We start from the raw sequence: 22,591 nt of genomic DNA on the forward strand, positions 1-22,591 counted from the left end.
GCTGATAGGCACTACTAAAAATATCGATATACTGCATTTTTCGACAACGCTACAGTATGACCAGCTCGCCTGAAGTATGCGATAAAAAATACTAAAACCGTATTTAGGCTGTGCACGCTGACCCGCGAATGGTAGTGGTTTTATTTATTCTAGAAAAGACAAAGAAGCCGGTCGAAAATGTTTGGGTTGATTATTTCAGGTAGACTGGTGAGTACTTCTTAAATGTTAATGAAATAAACTAAAACAGTATCTTTTCGCTACTCACACGCACAGCCTCAAACCGATTTTGTAGCAGTTGATGAGAACAAGCTGCTGATAAACGTCCCCGACATCGACAACGTGAATTATGTTGTTATTTTCTTAACTGGCATCACGCCCCTGCCGCTTGGCACCGCAGCAGCAATCTATTTCAGTTGGCCAGATGCGAATGCGGCGCCTACATGGCAATATCTGGGCCACATCAATAACACCAAGCCCTCCGCGATTTTCAAAATAGCGCAACTGAAGAAAGGCCCAGAACTGGAGACATATTCCAATGGCATGGTCTTTGGTGCTCAGGAGATCTCGCACATAGCTCAAATTGGCATTTCTATAGAGCCCGAATTGGCGGTAGCTCAACAGACACCTGCAGTTGTAAGTACATGTGGAGTTTAATTAGCTGGAAATTCATGCACTGCTTTTTGCCCGTTGCATACCTTAAACGCGACATTCTGGACAAACTGGAGTTTATATATGACATAGATCGAGTAATTGCCTACTGTGGAATACGGATATGATACATGAGATACATGAAACGGATCCGTAAACTGTATATACCTTTACATTTGTATAGACAGAAATTCGTGAAGATTAGAAGGATATAGAAAGCGTCTAAGGCTGGTACGAAACGGACAAGAAGTGTGGCACGGATTTCTAGTTTAAGTAGTATGCACATTAAATATTTACACATATTTTTCGTTTACAGTCTACCGCCAACGATAATATACAGTTTGGACAGCGCATGCTGGAGAACTTTTTCAATTATGCGTCCAGTTTTTGTGTGGGCGTACCAGAGATTCCACCTGCCACGACTGAAACCTTTGTGCCTTTCTCAGTTGTACAAAATTGGTACACCAACTTTCAGCGTCGAATGGAACAAAATCCAAACTATTGGAAACAATGTTAAAAACAAAAACAATGATGTGTGTCAGAAAGGTGGAAAATATACTTTTAGGTACGAACGTTGCTATAATTCAAAACTGTTTTAGTTTAAATAACAAATAAGTAAAATTGTAATTTTGTTCGTATGGTTTCGAAACTACCAAAAATCGTTGGGATCTTCTGAAGAGGGTTTCTCCTCAGTTTTCGTTCGGTTGGGATCAGTGGCAGGGGTGGGGCTATGTTGTTTTCTAGCGGGTGTATTTTCTTGTTTGCTACTGTTCGGATTTGGAGTATCAGCTCTTTTAGGTGTTTGATTCTCTTGTTTCGCTGGCGCTTGCGGAACATTTTGCTTCCTAGCTTGATTTGGTTGGTTTGTTGGTGCGCTCGAAGCAGATTTACGTCCTGGCGATGCTGACGCTGCTGGCGCTGCTGGCGATGGACCCTCACTTGGAGATGTGCTATCTGTTGGCTTACGTTGCGGCTTAGCCGGTGGCGCGGAACCAGCTGGACCGGCTCCCTTAGGATCTTTACCCTCTTCTTTCATTTTGGCCATTTTTTCTTTAGCCAATTTAGCTTCACTTTCTTTCAACGCTTTTGATTTTGCCGCTTTCTTCTTCTCCTCCATGCGGCATTTGTTCTCTTCAGTAAGCTCGCCGAAGATGCTCGTAATAAGATCATTATATTCGGTTAAATGCTGTACCTTGTTGCCCGTGGACGAAGCCGAATTTGGTGGACGTCCACGATAAAGGAAACAACGGCTGTGAATTAAATGATTTTCAATTATTTAAAAGGGATCAGAATGAAATTTAAGCAATTTTGCAGTCTTCGTTATTTATGTTTTGCCTGCTGGCAAATTTGGCAAGCGTATGCTACATTTGAGCATATATGTACATATATAAGTATGCTATATATACATACATATATATTTAAACAATGGGCTTGTGGCGCTATTTGGCACGAGTGGTTTTTTAATTTTCACTCTTTACCTATCTTTCTTTTTTGTGGCCGGCTAAAATCAATTTGGCAAGGCGACACATTTATATAGTCTATATAATCGAACGTGCTTACTATATATATATATATATATATATGTACATCTGTGTGTATGTATAAATTACAGTTTCAGACACAATGAATTTATCGCAATTAGCAACTCAGTTGCTAGGGTCTTGCAGGCATATGCTTGATATTATCATATGATATAAGTTATGCTTGTATACAGAATTTTTTTTAAGAGCCTTAAAATTGTTTTTAATACAAGTAGTATAAGACATAACTGCTAATGTATAAGAGTTTTCGTAGTGTATTCAATATTCGTTTTTGTTTACAAAGAAATTTTTTGCCAATTATATGTACATAGAGAGCGCAGCATTGATTTAGCATTTACAACAATTACAGCATTTGTCTAGACATTTGCGTGTTGCTAAAAGATGCCCCATTTTGTTAGTTCGGGTTGCAACCTAGTGTTGAAAGCAGCAACAATTTGCAGCGCGTGTTTTGATGAGAACTAACGAAAATTTGTGAATTAAAATTAAAATTGAAACGCCTCTAAAATAGGTCAACAACAGAGCAATCAAGTTAAAAACGCGCGGGCGTTGTCATTCAACGAGTCAGGGCAAGGGGAGCCGCAGCCACTGGCGCTGGCGCTGACAGCAGCTAATTATAAACATAATTCGCAAATATTGTCGAAGCATAGAGCTGAGTCAGCCATGTTGTCAGCAGCAAATGTGAATGGTTTCTGCACGCCGGAAGTGCCGATTGATGAGCAACGATTTCCGCTGCAGAGGGCGCTGCAGTGCAACTCTTCACATAATCAGCCGCCACAACAACAGCAACAACAATGGCGGCCACAGGCAAAAATCAAAATGGCTGCGCCTGGAAAGTTTCCGCTGCTGCAAGCAGAGCAAACTCTGCCGCAGGTCACAGCAACTTTTCCAGTAAAGCAGCAACATGTAGGAAATAAATCCTTTAGCAATATTGTAACCACAGCAGCAATATCTAAATTTCCCGAGCAAGTGATTCACTTGCCTTTGCCACAAAGATTTCCGCTGCTCTGCCAATTACCCAAGAGGAATTTCAACTATTCAACTCAATCAATAAGCGTGTGGGGGAGCAGACCCACCGTGGCGACAACGCGATTCGCGCTAAACGAATTTCCCACAATTAAAAAACAATTTATCAGCTTTCCCAATAATCAGCCAGAGTGTAAGAAACATCGAAATGCCAATGCCAATGCTGCGCATGGAAATGATCAGAGCAACGAGCCAACGCCAAAGCCAACAACAACGACGGATGTGGTGCCCACACCAACAACAACGACAACACCAACAACAACAACAAACACAACAGTGACGCAGACGAGCTACAATATGAGCACCAAAATAGACATGGATTCGCAGCGGACAGTTGATGCTGACAATGACAATGATGATGATGATGATGATCTCAATGGTCATCGCGATGATAATAATGTTGATGATGTACATAAGGCGGCATTTGATAATGAACTCAACGCTCACGAGCAAACATTAAACTTGAACGTCGAAATTGAAGGCGTTGGCGAGCGAAAGGAAATCGAGCATCAACAGGCGGAAAATTTTAATGACGCCTTTGGGTGGCGACACGACAACAACAACAGCAACAGCAAGAACAACAGCAACATCAACAATGAGAACAGCAACAACGAAGGCAATGTCGACGACGACGACGCCATGAATGCTGGTAATGCCAAAAATAAACGCGAAATATGTGAGCAAAGCAAATTAGAGACGGCAGCAGCTCATAATGAGCTAAATATGACTAAAGAGCGGCAGTCAATATGCTTGGCCAGCCGAGCAGAGCAGAGTCAAACAATAGCTGAGGAGCTAACAGCCACAGCCACAGGCACAGCCACAGCCGCAGCCACCGCCTCCACTCATTCAGACGCGCGCGACTCGTCGTCAGAGCAAGTGGATGGTCAGCAACGGCAACAATCAGACGTAATTCAAACCAAACCAAACGGTGCTGCTAGTTTAGAACTGCTAAAGAGTACGGTGCGCGCGTTGCTAGCCGAGAGTGCGAGCGTTATCCCAGTGCCGGATTGGGATCTCGATTTAATAGATCTATTGTTGGAGCTGGTGCAGCTGATTGCCACGGGTAACCTTTGGAGCGAGCCGGTGGTTGAGCAGGTGGTGGTCAGTGAATGTGCGGACATGACTGTGACGAAAGTGAGTGACGAGAGTGAAGCAACCGCCGTCGTTGTTGATATTTATAGCGATCCAATTGAGCAGCCAGTAGAGCTGGATGACAACAACAATAATAGCAACAATAGCAGCAGCAGCGACATCAACGGCAATCAAATCAGCGACATGAAGTATGAACTGCTCAAGAGCAATGTTCGCTTGCCAGAACCAGTGTCGAGTCGTCTATCCAGCGCACCAACAATAGCAGCAGCAACAGCAGCGGCCTCAGCAGCAGCAGCAGCAACATCCACAGCAACAGTTGCAGCCATCACGAGTCGTATACGTGATGCGGCGGTGCCATTGGCCTCGACCTCGCGTCCACTGCTGAGCGAATCCAAACGCAGTTCCACAAGTCGAGAAGATGTATCAATTGATGTGGAATCTCTGCTGCCGGAGCGAACGCGTCTGCGACGTCAGCGACGCATGCGATCGCAGGAATCGGTGGAGGAGAAGCCGGAAGATGTTATTGAGCGACTGAACAAGTTGAAGGCGCGCATTTCGGGCGCACTAAGCGAGGTGAAGGGTGTGCTGAAGCAGTACAGCACAGAGAGCGAGGCCGAAGCAGCCGGCGTTAAGTGGACCGGACCACCAACTGTTGCGGCGAGCGTATCGCCGACGGAAGTGGAGCCAGAGCAGCCCGTACAATTTCGTTTTGTTAAGAAAATAAGAAGGCGCAGCTATTTCGATGAAGCTGATGAAGATAAGGAGACGGGTAAGGAGAAGCAGCAGGTGCAGGAGCAGAAGCCGAGCGAGGATTTGACAAAGCCTACAAATAATAAATCTGAACAGCAGTCACAAGCCAAAGAAGAAGCTGTTATAGTAAAAGAAGCTGTTTCAGAGAGCAAACCCAAGGAGGAGCTGAGGGCAGCAGAAGCTACTGAAGAGAACAAAACCACTGAGAAACAGAATCAGCTCACAAATCAAATCAAAGGCGATCCAGAGAAGCCAAATGAATTTACCCAAGTCGAAGCAATTGAGAAACAACAAGTGAAGCAATCAAACCAATTCAAGGAGGAGCAACCTACACTCGCAGAATCAACTCCAGAGACCAAGGATAAAGCGAAGGGCGATGAAAAATCTAGGGCACAAGCTAAGCTTGAGTTTCTGGCAAAAGTGCAAAGCGAACTCAAGTCAAAGCCAAAGGCAAGAGAAGCGACAGCAATCAAAGAGGCAGTTGTAAACACTGCAGCAACATCAGTCAAGGAGCAACTCAAAGCAGCAGCACCAATCGAAGAGGACTCCAAAGCCAAGGTCGAGCTCGAAGAGAAGCCTACAGAGACGAGCACAACATCAACGGCATTTGAAGAAACAGCCAAAGAGACGCCCAAGGACAGTTGCCAAGTGGCCAACACAGCATTAACAGCAACGGCGCAGCAGCAGCCCGTGGAGGGTGTGGAGGCCACATCACAGACAGCAGCCGCATTGCCCGATGAGTCAGCCACGCAGCCAGCAACTGGAATCGAGGGATTGCCCAAGAAGGCCGCAGCCAAAAAGAAAACGGTTGTTAAGGTGCGAAATCCGCGACGTGCGTCCATTGCAGCCGTGGAGCCATCCAAGATAAAGGTCGAGCCTGTGCCGGGCGATGCACTGATACAAAGGCGACCCTCCGACTCGGAAGCGATTGTCAAGCGCAAGAAGAAGCAGAAATTAACGATAATCGCTTCCGGCAGCGATGAGAGGGGGGCGGCGGCTGCGGAGGCGATGGCGATGGCGGCGACAGCGCTGCCACAGGCGACAACAATAAATGAACAACTTGTAGCCGCAGAGGTCAACAGCAATGCAGACACTGCCAAAAGCGTAACAAAACCAACTGCCAAAAGCATCGACACGAAGCCAGAGGCAGAGGCAACAGCAGCAAACGCAGCGACAACATTAACGGCAGCAACATCGCAGACGGCGCCAAAACAATTGCCAATCGATGTTTTGGCCAATCAAGCAGCAGCCAGCGAGCCGAGCAGACGCGCCAGCCTGAAACTAGCCGAATTGGTGGGTGAAACGGTGCTGGTACTACCAGCAGCAACAACCGCAACAACAACAGCAACTGCAACTGCAACAACCTTAACGCCAGTGTCAAGTGCAATCAGCGGCTCATTAAGCCAGTTTAAAGAACCCATTAATCAGACATTAATTAGCCCGGCAAGTGCAGTAGCAACACCGCAACAGGTGGTCGACGCCGTTGACATTGAAGTCGCCCCCGTTGATGCCGCGACGCCACAAATAGCAGCGACATTGAGCGAAGTGTCGCACGAAGAGTCATCGCCACAGCAGCAACAACAACAACAAGAACAACAGCAGATACAGCAACTAGAGAAATCAGAGCAACAAGAACAACAACAACAACAACAACAGGCAATATCTGCTGCTACAAAAGACAACGCACAGGCGCAAGTGAACAACAGTCTAGATACCATGCCGGAGCTGAAAGTACTTGCCGGGCCCGTGCAGCCCGTTAAGATCGAAACTGTTGAGCAGCCGCATGATGAATCCGATCTGGTGGTCTCCGCCAAGAAGAAGACCACGCATCTCAAGAAGCTGGTGCGTAAAAGTTCCATAGACAAGGGCAAGGAGAAGGCGAACGAGTCGGCCACCAAGCTCAACAATATTCTGAAGGATAAGAATAAGATTGGCGATATAGCGGATCGCATCAATAAGCAAACGCCGCCCAAGAAGACGACGACAAAGGCAGCCAAGGAGCAGGCAACAGCAACAGCAACACCAACAGCAACAACAATCGACGCACAGCAGCAACAGGAGAATGTAAAGGAGACGGAAACAGCCATCGCAGCGGAAACGGAACCCGAAGTGGTTGAGGAAGCGCAGGTGGAAGTGGAGCCAGCGCCTGTGCCCAAAAAGCCGCGTCAAGTCAAGAAGAAAGTGATCATAAAGCGACAGAAGCGGCGTCTCTCCATTGGCGACACCTTCTTCATACAGCAGGAGCCGGAGGAGCCCAAGGTGCCTGAGATTGAGACAATTGAGAAGGCCATTGCCTACGTGACAGACGACGAAGCAGACCCCGAGCCGGAACCAGAGCCAGAGCCCGCGAAGCTCAAGTCCTGCCTGCATGTGCGTGAATACAAGATTGGGGATCTGGTGCTGTATGCGGAGCGATATCGCAAGACCCAGGTGCGCTGGAAGCGTGGCCGAGTCTTGGAGCGCATCACCAGCATTTCGTATAAGCTCGAGATCGAGGGCAAAGAGGTGGCAGCCCATATCAGTTATATCAAGAAGTACACCGGACGCAAGGTGAAATTTGTGGGCAAGGAGTATCTGGAGATCGACTACGAACAGGTGGTCGAGGAGGAGCGACGTGCGCGCAGCTACAGCATATGGAATATGGTCTAGGCCAGATCTGAAGGCAATCAGCCAACTTCACCCACCAGTTGGCCAGCTATGTAAGTGTTACCCAAATGTGATCGTCGCCCTTGGCAGCCGCTTCCTTCCATTAAGAAATTCACATGGATTTTTTAAAGGATCTCAAGTACGACATTCAGTTATGTTATAGTCTTTTGTCACACACTCTCACACTCTCTAGTTTAAATCTATGTAAATATACAATAAATGATGTATCTGTAGCTTAGCTATCCTAGTGTTAGTTCTAACTATTTTCTATATGTATACGTAAATTATTCCAAGATAACGAATTTGTTATAAAATTTCACGTTGCCTTCTTACATTTACATTTTAAGTAAAAACCAAAAGATTTAATGTTTAATAAAGAGAAGCAAAATATCTGAACTATGCGCATTTCGGATTCTTTACATCATCAACAACAACAGCAACAACAATTTTTAGCTCAATTAGTCATTAAAAATTTTTATGAATTTGTTTATTTCAAAGTTGTGTGTTTTTTTGTGTGCCTTAAATAACCTATTTATAGATTTGTTTTGTATATGGATATATACGCATATATCATCATTCATATATGAATGAATATTATCAAAATAAACAGAGTCCACAGACCTACCAAATGGACGAACTTTGACCTGTATCTGCAGCCCCTCTTTGGGGTATTTAGCTAGCCATGCCTGTATTATAAATAGGCCTAGGCTATGTAATCTCTTTTGCCTAGTGCTTAGCTATATAGACATACACTCTCCGAGATCGGGCATTAAGACGCTCGCCCACTCCATCAACGCTGACACTCGTATCCCTGAGATGTGCCAGAAAAATGCGTGTCATTAATAAAACTTTGGCGTAATGCAAGCAAAAACAAACGCGTCGAGACATCAAGAGAAAAACAAGTAGGAAAACTCTAGTCGAGAGTGCTCGACTAGAAAATACCCTGAACCCTAGGTAATAAAATATTGTTGCTTTTTGTTTTATTATTCATTTATTATTACACCAAAAAATTAGTATTACTACCATAAATTATTAAATATATCTTATATATTATTCTGTTATAAACTAGTTAAATACTACTTATTCTATATTACACTTTTTAATCAAAAAATGTTGTTTAAATGGAGAAAAAAAAAAAAAAAAAACATCAAATATCATCAACACTTAAAGAAATACCACTATGGTAACTATAAATAGTTTCAAATGTCCTAGCAGAAATGACCTCACTGCTTAGATTTGAAAACGCCCAATCGATGTGTGAATCGGAATTGGTTGTAGACGTCTTCAAATCTAGCAGGCTTCTAAAGCTTTTTCTAATCAAATTATTATAAAAGGTTCTGGATGTTTCGAACCTGCTCAAACATAAGTTAAAATCTCCCACAATTACACAATTTTCAGTCAGAAATGAATGTTGAAGAAACAGTTCCTCAAACTCAGTTCTAAACTGCGGTAATGAATAAGAAGGACTTTTGTAAGCTACAATAAAGCTTAACGACTTATATCGAAATACGGCATATTCAAAAACTGCTGCACCGCATATTTTTCTACCGCTTAAGCAGTTTGAAATATTATTTAAAATTTCATTCCTAACATAAATAATTATACCCCTCTTGGCTCGAACAGCATTCGGTACTACGTCGCAATTAACCCGAACTATAATACTAAATCCTGGAATGTCCACATTTTCATTTGGATATGTTGACGCCTCAACAAAACATAATATTGACGATTTAAGCATTAGTGTGTCAGACCGAATGTCTTGAATATGACAATGAATGCTCTCAGTATTATGAAAGAATATGTCAAGAGTGGAACTATTAACTAAGTGATCATAATGTGATCGAAGCTGCTTCACACTCCGCAATTGCAAAATTTGATTTTGCACCTTATCTTCATTTCTAGGCGTTTTGGGAGGCACAAAATCTCCTATAATAAATAGCCCCGATGCAGTTGTTGCTCTACTACATGCTACGTATATTGAAGCGCGCTGCATTCGAGGGCAAGTGTGGACCACAACTTTGCTATATGTAGCTCCCTGACTTTTATGGATTGTTATTCCTTCTGCAGGTACAACTGGAAACTGCTTGCGGTCAATAGAAACTTGCTCGTTTCGTCGATACTGAAAGCTTTTAACTACTTTTTGAATAGGCGTCCATAAGCTTTCAGTACGATGTGTTAACTTTGATCGAGCAAGTATCCCTATATTATCGTCAGCAAATTTCATCCATAACGTATTTGGATTATTGGAAGAATCCAAATCAATTTGCATTAACATGCCTGTTGCTCCGTTAACTAAACCATCTGCAGTATCTATATTAACTGTAATCATATATTTTGCAGTGGTTTTTAAAAGAAGAGACATACACAATCCCTGTGTTTCCGAGCACCTAAAACTACTAACGGCATCTAGAATTCTTTGCCTATTAGCATTTGTTAGGTGCGATGCTTTTACAAAGTCAACAGCGGTCGAAAAAAACGGATCAGTCGAAATCAAATTGAGCTTTGTAATATTAAAGTTATCAGTCGCTGCATTAGTGTTAAATAAATGAATTGCATCATCGGGCACCTCTGCTGGCTGACATATGCGAGAGCGAACTAAACTAATATCATCGGTTGTCATGGTTCCCGAGGCCATATTATTCAAAGCAGTTGCAAAAGATCGGTCTTCCCGTTGCCTCATAATTTCGGTAAGTTCAAAATATTTGAAAAGGTCCCATAGGGATGAAGCATAAATTGAACTGTAGGGATCATTAGAATTGGACTCAAAAATCCAACGATCACCTACTGGTGAAAGTTGTCGTAAATCACCGAAAACCATCACAGAAATACCACCAAAAGGAGACGTATTTTTGAAAATCTGCCTTAATCGTGAATCTAACTGAGAAAACATTTTTGACCCCACCATTGAAATTTCATCAATAATAATAATTTTGAGGTCTATCAACCTTGAATGTAATGTATTCACTAGATCGTGACTTAAGGGTCTTAAACTTAAACCAGATTGGTTAACTGGAAGTGAAAACATGGAGTGCAAGGTTGATCCGCCTATCCCAAACGCAGCTTTTCCTGTGGGGGCACACAGTAAAATCTTAATTGTTGGATGATTGCCTGGCTTGCTATTGTACATTACTGATAATGACTGATATATAGCTGAAATAAGCCGACTTTTTCCGACACCTGCACCACCTCCAACAAATTCATAAAACACAGAATTGTTTTTGGCATTGTGCAAAACATGGGTAAAATATGTCCTTTGCTTCAAATTAAGCGACCTGACAATATCGGCCAGTCCTTCAGGCGAAACTAAAGGTGGAAGTTTAATGACCCGTACATTATTATCTCCTAAGTCTGTATTTTCATCACTTTCATTAATGTTTAGAACATTTAATTGTGGATTAATTTCGGGCAATCCCAATACCCTAAATCTGTCGTCTACGACTTGATTTTCAAAAGTTTCCTCAGTTTCGTCCTGAGCTACATTTTCAAGAGCATTTTGTAATTCGCTATCATCTAACGAATTGTACTTGCTACGATTGATATTGATTGTCTCCAGGTTTTGACAACAAAATGTTTCGCAATCCCTCATAACTAAGTCTATGTGCTCATTTCTCCAAGGAAAGTATAGCATTACGACCTCTCTAAAGTAATTACATCTATCAATATTTATATTAAATCTTCTATATCTAATTATGCTCGGACTTTGTCTTTTTCTAAGAAAGCCACTGCCATCGCGTAGCATGAGATTTGGTGTTTGTGAAATACTGGGTATATCAAGATTATCCAAATCATGTCTATTTTGTCGAGCTCCAGTTTGTTGTTTGCTAAATGTATAAAAAGCCGCAAAATCAGCTAAGCATACATTTTCTAGAACGTCAGGTCGTTGAACATAATGTTCTATAAGACCCAATAAAAATATATCAGTTGAATCATCGGGCAAATTTTGCAACTGTTGCCTAGACTTAAGTATTCTAACCCGATGTTCTGGTAGCGAAGTATTAATATAGACTTCAGCGTTACTGCTTTCGGATAAATGCATACCCAAACAGCAGTACACAGCTTCTTGGGCCGATATTTCAGTGCCCGAAATAAACTTATGACCTATGTGCTGCAACTTTTGTTTAATAGAAACATTTCCCCTGCTAATCTCACTGACTGCTTCACGCAACAATTTGGAAATACCTCTCTGGGACTTGTTAATATAATTTACAACATAGCTGCAGCAGGCGTAGGGATCTAAGATAAATTGAATGTCAATATTTGCTCTTTGTAATAGGAGCAAGGTACTATTATAAGCGTTTAGCTTTCTAGCTGCAAATGATCGCTTTAAAAATATTTTTGGTTTCTTTAAAGTCGACCGAAGTGCATTAATATAGCATTCATAGGAGAGGTTAAGTTGGTCATGAGCCAAAAAACTGTTGAAATCGCAAAGTAAATCAATAGTGGCACGATCAAATGGATATTCTAATATGCACTGGATTTTTTCAAAATTTTTCCGATGTACATCTAAATTTGGAAGATTTTCCTCTAATGGAAAAAGAATTTCAGTTTGAGGCATAGGTGGGTATGGTATCCCAAATCTACATATCCTTTGTGATCTAACTTCCCGCCTACATGAGTGCCCGTGATTGTGGATTTGGTATTCCAAAAATGGAGCCACATCTGGGTTATTTACTTCAGTTGTGATAAACTGATCAACAAACGTCTTTACTGGAGGAATGCTTAACTCATTAGTCAATTCAAACTTAGGGGCATCTTTCAGCCAAAACATTCCATGAATGTGGGGAGAGCCTCTCTGCTGAAACTCAACCCGCCAGTAAAACCTAATGACGTAGTGGCGACCGAAAATACCACCCTCCATTTTCATTAATTTTAAAATCTGCCTATAGCGAAAATCAAAATATCTAGCGCAAGTAACCGGGTCGGACCTAATGAGACGAGCTTTATCGTCAAAGCTTAAATTAGCAGCTTGCTCTTCAGATATTATTAAACTGTCTACATTTTTAGACAATAAAACTAACAATTCTGTCCATCTCGTTTCAGCTGCTGAAAAAGTTATGAAAAATGTCGGTAGACCAAACTGCCTTATCATCGCCATAACTTTCTTTTTTTCCGCTTCCCAATGAGCAGGAGATGTTCTAATACCCTTTAATACCCTATAGCCATCATCGTGGCGTATTAAATTATTTAAATGGTCCTCATTTAGAGCAGTTGCAGCAGAAATACCTCGATTTGCGCTATGCTTTCGTAAGCAAATAGAAGTGTTATTTCTAATATTTATCATTTCCAACTTTTTATAGTTAAGAAATAATTTATCACTCCTACAGCCTCTTCTATCAAAGTTTCTAAGTTCAGACCTAACAATAGTTGTAAAACTCTCGCTACATTTTCTTTTTATTCCAGCAAAGATTGTGGGGAAAGATAGCTCTTCAGAATCACTATCCTGAATCATATCTAAAGGTCGTTGACCTTCCCCAGGTGCGATAACAATTCTCTGCAGCGCAATATTTTCAACAGGAATGTTTTCTAGCAATGTTTCCTGACCTCCAGGATTTAACAATTCCTCTTGAAAATCATTTTGCCCTTGTACACCAGATTGATTTGTCTGCTCTAGAAGTTGTGAAACTAAATCTCTATCATCGGTTGATGCTACAAATGGTACGTTATCGGAAGAAAATGAGGACATCCACTGCTCATTGACAGTAATTTGATGTTTCCTATAGAGTTCTGTATTAATCAAATACCTAATAGCACCTATAATTTTAGAAGGCCTAATGGTTTCAGCCATGAAATCATGGGTATATTCCATTCTTCGCTTAAGATGTATCTGAACAACCTCAGCTTCATGAAATGCCCTTGGAAGGGATGTCACCACATTGCCTATCGGTATGGGTACATTAACTACAGCTCCTTTAATTGCAGTTTGACGACCATACCCTAATGACTTGATAATCATGAAAGGAAGGCGGGGAGCAATAAGTCTTTCTTCTAATGGAGTTAGATCCTTTAAGCATTCAGGTAGCTCTGGAAAATCTAGACCATTTGAAATAGCTGACTTTGGTTTTTTGCCCAATTTTACACTTGCACTACATGTTTTGCAAAAAGTGTATTTATTATTTAAACCGGGAAAAATTGAAGATAAACTTAAAATATCTTCGCTATCTTCAACACTACATTTACTTTCAACAAAATCTCTACTTATTTTGACGACTTGGTGTGGAAACCACAAGCCTTTACAGCAAACGCAAACCTGATCTGGACCCTGCTTAACAAGTATATTATAATTGTTTATGCATTCAGATAAACTATTATTTACTCTTCTACGTTCCCTATTCTCTGGAAGAATTTCTGCGCGAGCCTGGCTATTACGGATAGCATTTCGTCGATTTTCTTCTATTCTATTTTCTATCATATTCCTAAACTGTCTAACTCTTTGGGACACGATTCTATTGGCATCAAATGCCTCTTGACGGGCTTGCAATCGCGCACTTCGCCTTGCACTTGTATTACGAGCCTGTTCAATGAGTCGCCGAGTAGTGTTATGTCTAACCCGAGACCGTAACAGCCTGTCCCTTGACCTTTCTAAAAGTCTTCGACCAAAATTTTGTCTGCTTTGAGAGTGCAATGCTGTATTGTGTGACTGCTCTGTCGCTCTGTATATAGGATCTTGCCTGCGTCTCGCTCGACGCAAAGTATTTGCAAGTTGTTCCTGTTCCCTAACTATAGGATCGCTTCGACGGCTTGAATGCTGTTGAGTATTCTGCTCTTGCTCTATCGCTCTGTACTCAGGATCTTGCCTACGCCTTGATCGACGCGAAGTATTTGCAAGTTGTTCCTGTTCCCTAACTATAGGATCGCTTCGACGGATTGAATGCTGTTGATTATTCTGCTCTTGCTCTATCGCTCTGTACTCAGGATCTTGCCTACGCCTTGATCGACGCGAAGTATTTGCAAGTTGTTCCTGTTCCCTAACTATAGGATCGCTTCGACGGCTTGAATGCTGTTGAGTATTCTGCTCTTGTTCTATCGCTCTGTACTCAGGATCTTGCCTACGCCTTGATCGACGCGAAGTATTTGCAAGTTGTTCCTGTTCCCTAACTATAGGATCGCTTCGACGGCTTGAATGCTGTTGAGTATTCTGCTCTTGCTCTATCGCCCTGTACTCAGGATCTTGCCTACGCCTTGATCGACGCGAAGTATTTGCAAGTTGTTCCTGTTCCCTAACTATAGCATCGCTTCGACGGCTTGAATGCTGTTGATTATTCTGCTCTTGCTCTATCGCTCTGTACTCAGGATCTTGCCTACGCCTTGATCGACGCGAAGTATTTGCAAGTTGTTCCTGTTCCCTAACTATAGGATCGCTTCGACGGCTTGAATGCTGTTGAGTATTCTGCTCTTGTTCTATCGCTCTGTACTCAGGATCTTGCCTACGCCTTGATCGACGCGAAGTATTTGCAAGTTGTTCCTGTTCCCTAACTATAGGATCGCTTCGACGGCTTGAATGCTGTTGAGTATTCTGCTCTTGTTCTATCGCTCTGTACTCAGGATCTTGCCTACGCCTTGATCGACGCGAAGTATTTGCAAGTTGTTCCTGTTCCCTAACTATAGCATCGCTTCGACGGCTTGAATGCTGTTGAGTATTCTGCTCTTGCTCTATCGCCCTGTACTCAGGATCTTGCCTACGTCTCGCTCGACGTGAAGTATTTGCAAGTTGCTCCTGCTCTCTAATTTGCAAATCTAATCGATGCATGGCACGATTATCAGTGTTTTCTGCCTGCTCCAAATTTCTAACCCTTAAATTATTCCTACGAGTATGACGACGCTCACTATTATTAAGCTGCTCAGCTTGCCGATATTCTAAGTTTTCCCTACGCTCTCTTTGCGAAAGTGTGTTATATTCCCTTTCTCTTACTAAATTATCTGCATTTGACCTATTTAATTGATTCCTAGCTCTTATCCTCTCTGATCTAGCTGCCGCTGAAATTCTCCTAGTTCTTGGCATCTTTACAAATTTATATTAAAGAGAATATAGTAAAAGTAGAGTAAAGGTAATTAAACTGAGTCAAAATCAATTAATGAAATGTTCTTATGTTAAAAAAAGTATATTAAAAGTAATAAAAGTAATAAAAGTAATAAAAATGTAAATAATCTAAGTAGGTAAAATACAAAATTATTTAAGTGCTTGTTAGTTTTTTGTTTTTTGTTTTTCTTTCGTTTTAATAATATATGTAAAATTAATTAAAAGTAATTAGACTACAAAGTCTTTAAAAAGACTATTTCGAAAAGTTAGTTAATATATTCTTTCAAAAGTTGACTTACATTCAATGTAGTAATCGTCAAACACGTAAACGAACGCAACGCACTAACTGATATTCGTAAAGAACTTTTCACAGTGTACACAGCTGAAATAAACTATCACGTTCACCTCTCTTTACGGGTCACAACTTTCGCGTTGTTCACTTGTTCACAGTTTAACTATTACTAAAGGGGGAGTGAATGAAGCTGGTGTTAAAGACCATAAGTCAGTTAACGATTTTAGGTAAAGCATCGGTCCCAAAAAAACCAAAAACCCAAAAAAATCATTATAACGTATATTACATTGCCATAAAACTGTCTCAATGAATATGAGTATATGAAGTATGTACATATTTCATTCATAAACACAACCGTCATTAACAATATAAGTGGGTAAAGGGTATAAAAAACGGAACTAAAGAGGCGTACATGGGACTTATTTTCGCTACCTGCTGACGCCTTGAAAAGATGCAACAGGTCATAAAAAAGGGATTCATTTGAATTATTTGTTTTATTGTCAAAAATACAAATAATTTGCCTGTTTCATCTATATGTATATTAGCCTCAGCATGCACATAAGCCTACGCTCTGCTAACTGCGCAGTAAGCAGCGACTACGCTTGGGCTGCGCTGCAGTGTGAGCAATAGTATGAGAATTTATTTGTTGAATAATTTCTTTTGTAGACATACGATCTTAATGAAACTTTTAGAGCGTAATCATATGGTAAATATGTGTGTACATTCCAAAGCACAAGTTTCTAGTACTTGAAATGCGTTTTTTACAAATTGGTGGTGAAGGGGGCGTGGTATCCAAAATCTGTAAATTACAAAATCTTTGTATCGATTAACTTTATATACAACGCAAATTTGAAGACTCCAGGTCTAAAAATGTTCAAATTAAGCTAAAAAAACAAAATCAATTTTTCGATTATTCTCGATAAAAAAGTTATCGGACGATTAATCGAAAAAATAAAGCAAACTCGTACTGCGTATGGTACACACGAGTATGCATGCCAAATTTCAGCTCTCTAGCTCTTATAACTTCTGAGATCGACGCACTCATACGGACGGACGGACGGACGGACGGACGGACGGACGGACGGACGGACGGACGGACGGACGGACGGACGGACGGACGGACGGACGGACGGACAGACGGACAGGGCTATATCGACTCAGCTCGTCGCGCTGATCAAGAATATATATACTTTGTGGGGTCTGCCACGCCTCCTTCTGCCCGTTACATACTTTTTCACAAAACCATTATACCCTGATTTCCCATTTTCAATGGGTTCAGGGTATAACAAGAGCTAAACATATTTGCCTTGGGGCTGGCATGGGTTGGCCGATGGTTGTTGGCGGGAGGACTGTTAGGGGTAGCATTTCTCATAATTGATTGCCAAGGCGTTTGGTAGAGAAATCCCTCAAAATTATTGCTTCGCCTTTTAAACAAGAGCACAAACGCGACAAAACAAAGAAATATACAAACATGAAACGATTTACACATCTATATGTATATATAATGTATACATATACATGTATATATATTTATTTTTGAGTATATATATTGGCGATGTATATGATATAGTTTAGCAAATATGCTACATTCCTGGGATTTAGCAGAGCGCCTTTGTGTGCGACGCTTTTCATTCAATTTTTGTAGCTGGCAACACGACTCAATGTGATTAAGAATATAAACGAGGGTGGCAAGAGCAGTTATAGAATTTTATGGAAAGGTATAAAGGGAAAAATAAAACAAAACAAAAGTTTCTTGGTATTATATAAATATCTAAATATAACAAATGCATATAAAAATTGTTCTTGATTTTATATATTACATATACATAATATTGTGCATTTGTCATTTCTTTAAGCTACCCTCATATACATAGCTTAGCTATATATTTTGTCTGCTGCATGAATTAATTACAAACAGAGACATGCACAATTTCATGCTCATTGAAAAGCATATCTAGATCGAATCGTCTACAAACTGAGGAAATTCCCCAATCCATAAATATTTTATATAGATGTTGAGATAAACAAAATATGAATTTTTAGATTGAAATTTATGGGAATTTCAATATTTTCACAATCGAGCAGGAATTTCAATTGTTTAAATGAGCGAGAAGCGAGGAGGGCGAGAGAGAGAGAAAGACAGAGAGCGCTCTTAAGTGGCAAACGCCCTAGTCCTAGTCCTAGTCCTATGGATCTTTCTCTCTCTCTCTCTCTCACTCCATTTAAAAATAAAAACTAAACAAAACTTATGTTGTTCTATAAATTTTATATAAAATTCTGAATTTCACTTGAAAGAAAAACAAGTTTATATAGAACATTATTATTTTTTGTTTAGGGAAACAAGCCTTGCAGACCACAAAATATTTCCATAAATCAGCGCACAAATTTAGCGAACCACTTGGCTCTGCTCTTAGCAGGAGCAGCGCATAGATAGCCACACACACACACACACACTTTAACACATATCACATATATAGATATATCTACATGTCGCTACATTAAATTTTATGTAGATTTCGCGAAAAGCAAATGCTTAAATTCAATAGAAAACAGGGCGAGGGAGCGGCTGCAGGCGGTTGCCGTTTAGTATCAAACGCCGACTAAAAACTGTGCCAAGTTCCTTGCGCTAGTTTCTCATGCGACAGCGACATGGACATCGACATCCACAGCCACACATCCACATTGCACACAAGCAGAGTCACAGACATAGCCACAGCCGTAGCTAAAGCAATACAGCGCGAGCTGGCTGTCTCGCAATTTGTTCAAAGTGCATAGAGACAAAAAGAGCCGAGGCCGGTGTCGGGGACTGTGGACGCCAGGCTAATTACTAACAACGCAAAAAGCCAAATACAAAATTGAAAATAATTATTGGAGCCTTCAGAAAGCGAACGGGCTGCAATTTATCGCAATCAAACAGAAGACACACAAGACACAAAACAACATTTTTCTAGAGCTTACTCAGCGCACACGGCCTAAGCAAACGGACACGTGCTGTCAACAAGATATGAACTTACAGAAGGTCACAAGTTATATATAAGTAAGTATATATACATAAATATAGATATAAGAATATATATGTATATATGTATATGTATATATATCTATCAAGAGCTCATTTGGAAAGAAAAAGGCCAAACATGTATTTGACATGAAATATATTGAAATGTTTACCAAATGCGCGCATTCCCTATAAATCTCATAGCTGCGAGTTGAGTGAGATCAGCCTTCAAGTGCTATTTTTTAATAGATACCCTGTAAATGGTAACATAAAAGATGCAGTATGACTGAGACATAAGGGAATACACACTGATATTTATGAGACATTGGCATTTTATAAGAACAGCTGAAAACCTTAAGCTGTACCTCGATTTACCCTGTAAATACTTGACAAATGATTCAGGTATGTATTAAATGGTAATATGCATAGAATTTGAATGACAATTATAAAGTTATGGAATAATTTACTAAGAATAAAAACTAAAATATTAAGCCTACCAGCAAATCTACATAAATTCCACAATCCGCAAAACTTTTTTTCCCTACTGACACTCCCTTTACAGGGTATGAGCATAGTCTAATTTCCTACACCGCAATCGCTTCCGTTTTTTTTTTTTTTTTCTTTTGCACGTCGCACGTTGTTTGGCACACGTTTCGGTTTTTGGTTTGTTTTTGTTCGAAGATCGATTAATGTGAAAGCGATCAGCCACTAGCTAGATTTTAATGTCAACCAAGACGAAGACGTTTCTCGATATAATGGCGTCATGTCGCCCAACGCCATTTTGAATCATGGCTAGCGTCACCGAGAGAAACGACGAGCGACGACCAACGATCGCTGATCACCGAGCGACGAGCGACGGGCGACGGGCGACGAGCAAATGATAATCAATTGACATTTTGAAGGCGCGTCGCACCTGAATCATTAGGCAGTAGACCAAGGCCTTTGGCATTGCGCCTTGGCATTTAGCGCAAAGAAATTGCCAATTGCCAGTTGTTAGATAAGTGAAATAGGAGCAGCAAAAAAACAGAAAAAAAAAAACACTTACTCATTGGCTTTCAGCTCGATAAGCACGGTATCTAAGCGCGGCTGGACATAGGTCCAGGCGCCCTGATTCTTATGCTCCTCCTGTACCCAGAAAAGATCCGCTTTTGGATATAGCTCAAGTTGTTTGTAGATCAAATCGTATGGAAAGGGACAGATCTGTGAATGGAAATGGAATACACTAAGGTGGTGCAACCTATGAATAAAGAGTCAACTCACCTGCTCTACACGGACTATGGCAGTGGTCGCCTCCTGGTCGTGATCGTCACGTTCCTTGACCAGATCATAATATACCTTGCCGCTGCATAGGATCAGCTGCTCGACACACTCGGGATTGTGGGATGCCTTGCCCTTGTCGGGTATGATCCGCTGAAAGGAGCTGCACTCGTTGAAGTCTCGGAACGGACTGCGAGCCAACGGATGGCGCAGCAGAGATTTGGGCGAGAAATTGATCATGGGCTTGCGAAAAGACATGCCCACCTGTCGGCGCAAGGCGTGAAAGAGATTCGCCGGCGTCGTCAAGTTGGTCACAATCCAATTGCAGTTGAGCAGCTGGCGGGCAACATAGTCGGAATCACACATAACCGGAAAACAATCGGGATCATCGTTGCTCAACTGTAGGAAACGTTCAAGGCGGCCAGATGAGTGCTCTGGACCCATGCCCTCCATGCTGTGCGGTAGGAATAGAACTAGACCAGACTGTCGTACCCATTTGGTCTCGCCGCTGGCCACAAACTGATCGATGATCGCTTGGGCCGTATTGGCAAAGTCACCAAATTGCGCTTCCCAGATGACCAGCGTATTAGGATTGGCCATCGAATAGCCCAGATCGAATCCCATGACGGCGCACTCGGACAACGAACTGTTGCACACATCATATGGCGCCTGATCAGGATAGAGATGCTGCAGTGAATTGTATCTGACTTTGTCCTTAGTCTGATCGTGCAGCACATGATGTCGATGCGAGAACGTGCCGCGCTCTACATCCTGCCCAGATATGCGGACATGTATGCCATCCTTGACCAATGTGCCAATGGCAAAGGCCTCACCCAGTGACCAATCCGCTATTTTATCCTCCACCATTTTCTTGCGTATGCCCAAAATACGCATAATTCCTCTGTCAAGGGAAAAATGATATAGATAATGAATATATAGATATAGTATATATATACATATCTACTTACTTGTGCAATGTAAACTTATTCTCGGTGGGCGGCGGCGAGGCAAACTTATTGCCAATGTGCATTAGAACCTTGAGATTCACACCAGTTGGACACAGCTTGAGGCGATTACGACCTTGGAAGTAGCCCGACCAGGGCGAATCGATCCAGTGGGAGTTCTATAAGTGGATATTTACCATATATCATTGTTGCATTACAATGTTTAACTCACCTTAAATGTTTTGATTTTCTGCGACTTTTCAAAGGCTTCGTTGCATATCTTCTCGTATTTTGCGGTCATCTCCGTATACTCCTCCATTTTGATGACCCCGTCGTGGACCAGTTTCTCCGCATACTTAACTGTGCAGGGTTTCAGCTTGCGTATGCGCTGGTACATCAGCGGCTGGGTGAAGGCCGGCTCGTCCGCTTCGTTGTGGCCATTGCGGCGATAGCCAACGATATCGATGACAACATCCCTGTGGTATTTCGCGCGCCATTTGGCTGCAACGCGTGCGCAATGCACACACGCCTCCGGATCGTCGGCGTTCACATGGAAGATGGGCGCGTTCACGACTCGCGCGACATCCGTGCAGTAGCGGGAGGAGCGTGAGAATCGTGGATCTGTGGTGAAACCCACCTGATTGTTGACGACCACATGAATCGTGCCATAGGTGGTATATGCTGGCAGATCCGTCAAGTGGATGGACTCGTAGACAACACCTTGGCCACAGAACGAGGCGTCTCCATGTATCAACACGGGCAGCACTTTGTTGCCCTGATAGTCGCCGCGCATGAACATCTCTGCCCGTGCCTTGCCGAGCACAACAGGATTGACGAACTCCAGATGCGATGGGTTGGCCACAACTGTGATGCGCACATTCTTCTTCGATTGCCGATTGTAGCGCTTTGTGAATAATCCCAAATGATATTTGACATCGCCGGAGCCCCCGTCTGTGGCCTTAATGCTATTGAACTGTGACAGTATCTCTTCCAAGGGCTTGCGACAAACATTGGCCAGCACATTCAGACGACCACGATGCGCCATGCCAATGTGCACCGACTCGACGCCCAATTTGCTCGACTGATCGATGATCTCCTTCATGATGGGTATCATTATGTCACAGCCCTCGAGCCCAAAGCGTTTCTCCGACGAGTATTTCTTGGCCAAAAAATTCTCAAAGCCCGACGAGCGTGTCAGTCGCTCAAGTATGAGTTTCTTCTCCTCTGCACTGAAATTGATAGCGCCAGGCACCTCAAAGTGCTGGCGTATCCAGGTGCTTTTCAGAATTGATGTTATCATCATATATTCCACGCCGATATGGCCACAATACGCACGCTCCAAACGATCTAAAATTTCTCTGCGGATTAGAAAGTTAGAGAACT

At 42.0% G+C, this 22,591-nt stretch overlaps 4 protein-coding genes across 4 annotated transcripts in view; 3 read left to right on the forward strand and 1 right to left on the reverse strand.

Moving 5' to 3' along the window:
• The first annotated feature begins 67 nt into the window (after positions 1-67).
• Positions 68-1,238, forward strand: LOC108614069 (protein OPI10 homolog). Its single transcript, XM_018007985.2, has 3 exons — positions 68-207; positions 274-633; positions 965-1,238. Exons 1-3 carry the CDS (start codon positions 178-180, stop codon positions 1,163-1,165), a joined length of 591 nt encoding a protein of 196 aa, XP_017863474.1. The 5' UTR covers positions 68-177; the 3' UTR covers positions 1,166-1,238.
• Positions 1,208-22,591, reverse strand: part of LOC108614063 (2-oxoglutarate dehydrogenase complex component E1) — a 24,042-nt gene continuing 2,658 nt past the window's right edge. The window contains exons 5-9 of the mRNA XM_018007975.2: positions 21,441-22,566; positions 21,233-21,387; positions 20,268-21,165; positions 20,053-20,207; positions 1,208-1,898 (exon numbers count right to left, since the gene is read on the reverse strand). Of these exons, the coding sequence (XP_017863464.1) occupies positions 1,298-1,898; positions 20,053-20,207; positions 20,268-21,165; positions 21,233-21,387; positions 21,441-22,566 (2,935 nt within the window). The 3' untranslated portion in view covers positions 1,208-1,297. The remainder of the gene's footprint in view (positions 1,899-20,052; positions 20,208-20,267; positions 21,166-21,232; positions 21,388-21,440; positions 22,567-22,591) is intronic.
• On the forward strand, positions 2,591-8,096 carry LOC108614062 (uncharacterized). The gene has a single exon (XM_089467509.1). It carries the CDS (start codon positions 2,850-2,852, stop codon positions 7,701-7,703), a length of 4,854 nt encoding a protein of 1,617 aa, XP_089323635.1. The 5' UTR covers positions 2,591-2,849; the 3' UTR covers positions 7,704-8,096.
• The window catches only part of LOC108613581 (uncharacterized), an 8,745-nt gene continuing 4,885 nt past the window's right edge, over positions 18,732-22,591 (forward strand). Inside the window, exons 1-2 of the mRNA XM_089467519.1 lie at positions 18,732-19,046; positions 19,257-19,409. Coding sequence (XP_089323645.1) covers positions 19,401-19,409 — 9 coding nt within the window. The 5' untranslated portion in view covers positions 18,732-19,046; positions 19,257-19,400. The remainder of the gene's footprint in view (positions 19,047-19,256; positions 19,410-22,591) is intronic.

Source organism: Drosophila arizonae, chromosome 4, assembly GCF_054131065.1.
Source record: "Drosophila arizonae isolate 15081-1271.41 chromosome 4, UAZ_ARI_1.0, whole genome shotgun sequence".
Lineage (NCBI taxonomy): Eukaryota > Metazoa > Arthropoda > Insecta > Diptera > Drosophilidae > Drosophila > Drosophila arizonae.

Excerpts from the sequence above, each read along its gene's own strand:
- LOC108614069 (XM_018007985.2), top strand. The coding sequence starts at position 178 with ATGTTTGGGTTGATTATTTCAGGTAGACTG. Across the intron at positions 208-273 it reads TGATTATTTCAGGTAGACTG|CCTCAAACCGATTTTGTAGC; the intron begins GTGAGTACTTCT and ends TCACACGCACAG. Across the intron at positions 634-964 it reads CTCAACAGACACCTGCAGTT|TCTACCGCCAACGATAATAT; the intron begins GTAAGTACATGT and ends TTTCGTTTACAG.
- LOC108614062 (XM_089467509.1), top strand. The coding sequence starts at position 2,850 with ATGTTGTCAGCAGCAAATGTGAATGGTTTCTGCACGCCGGAAGTGCCG.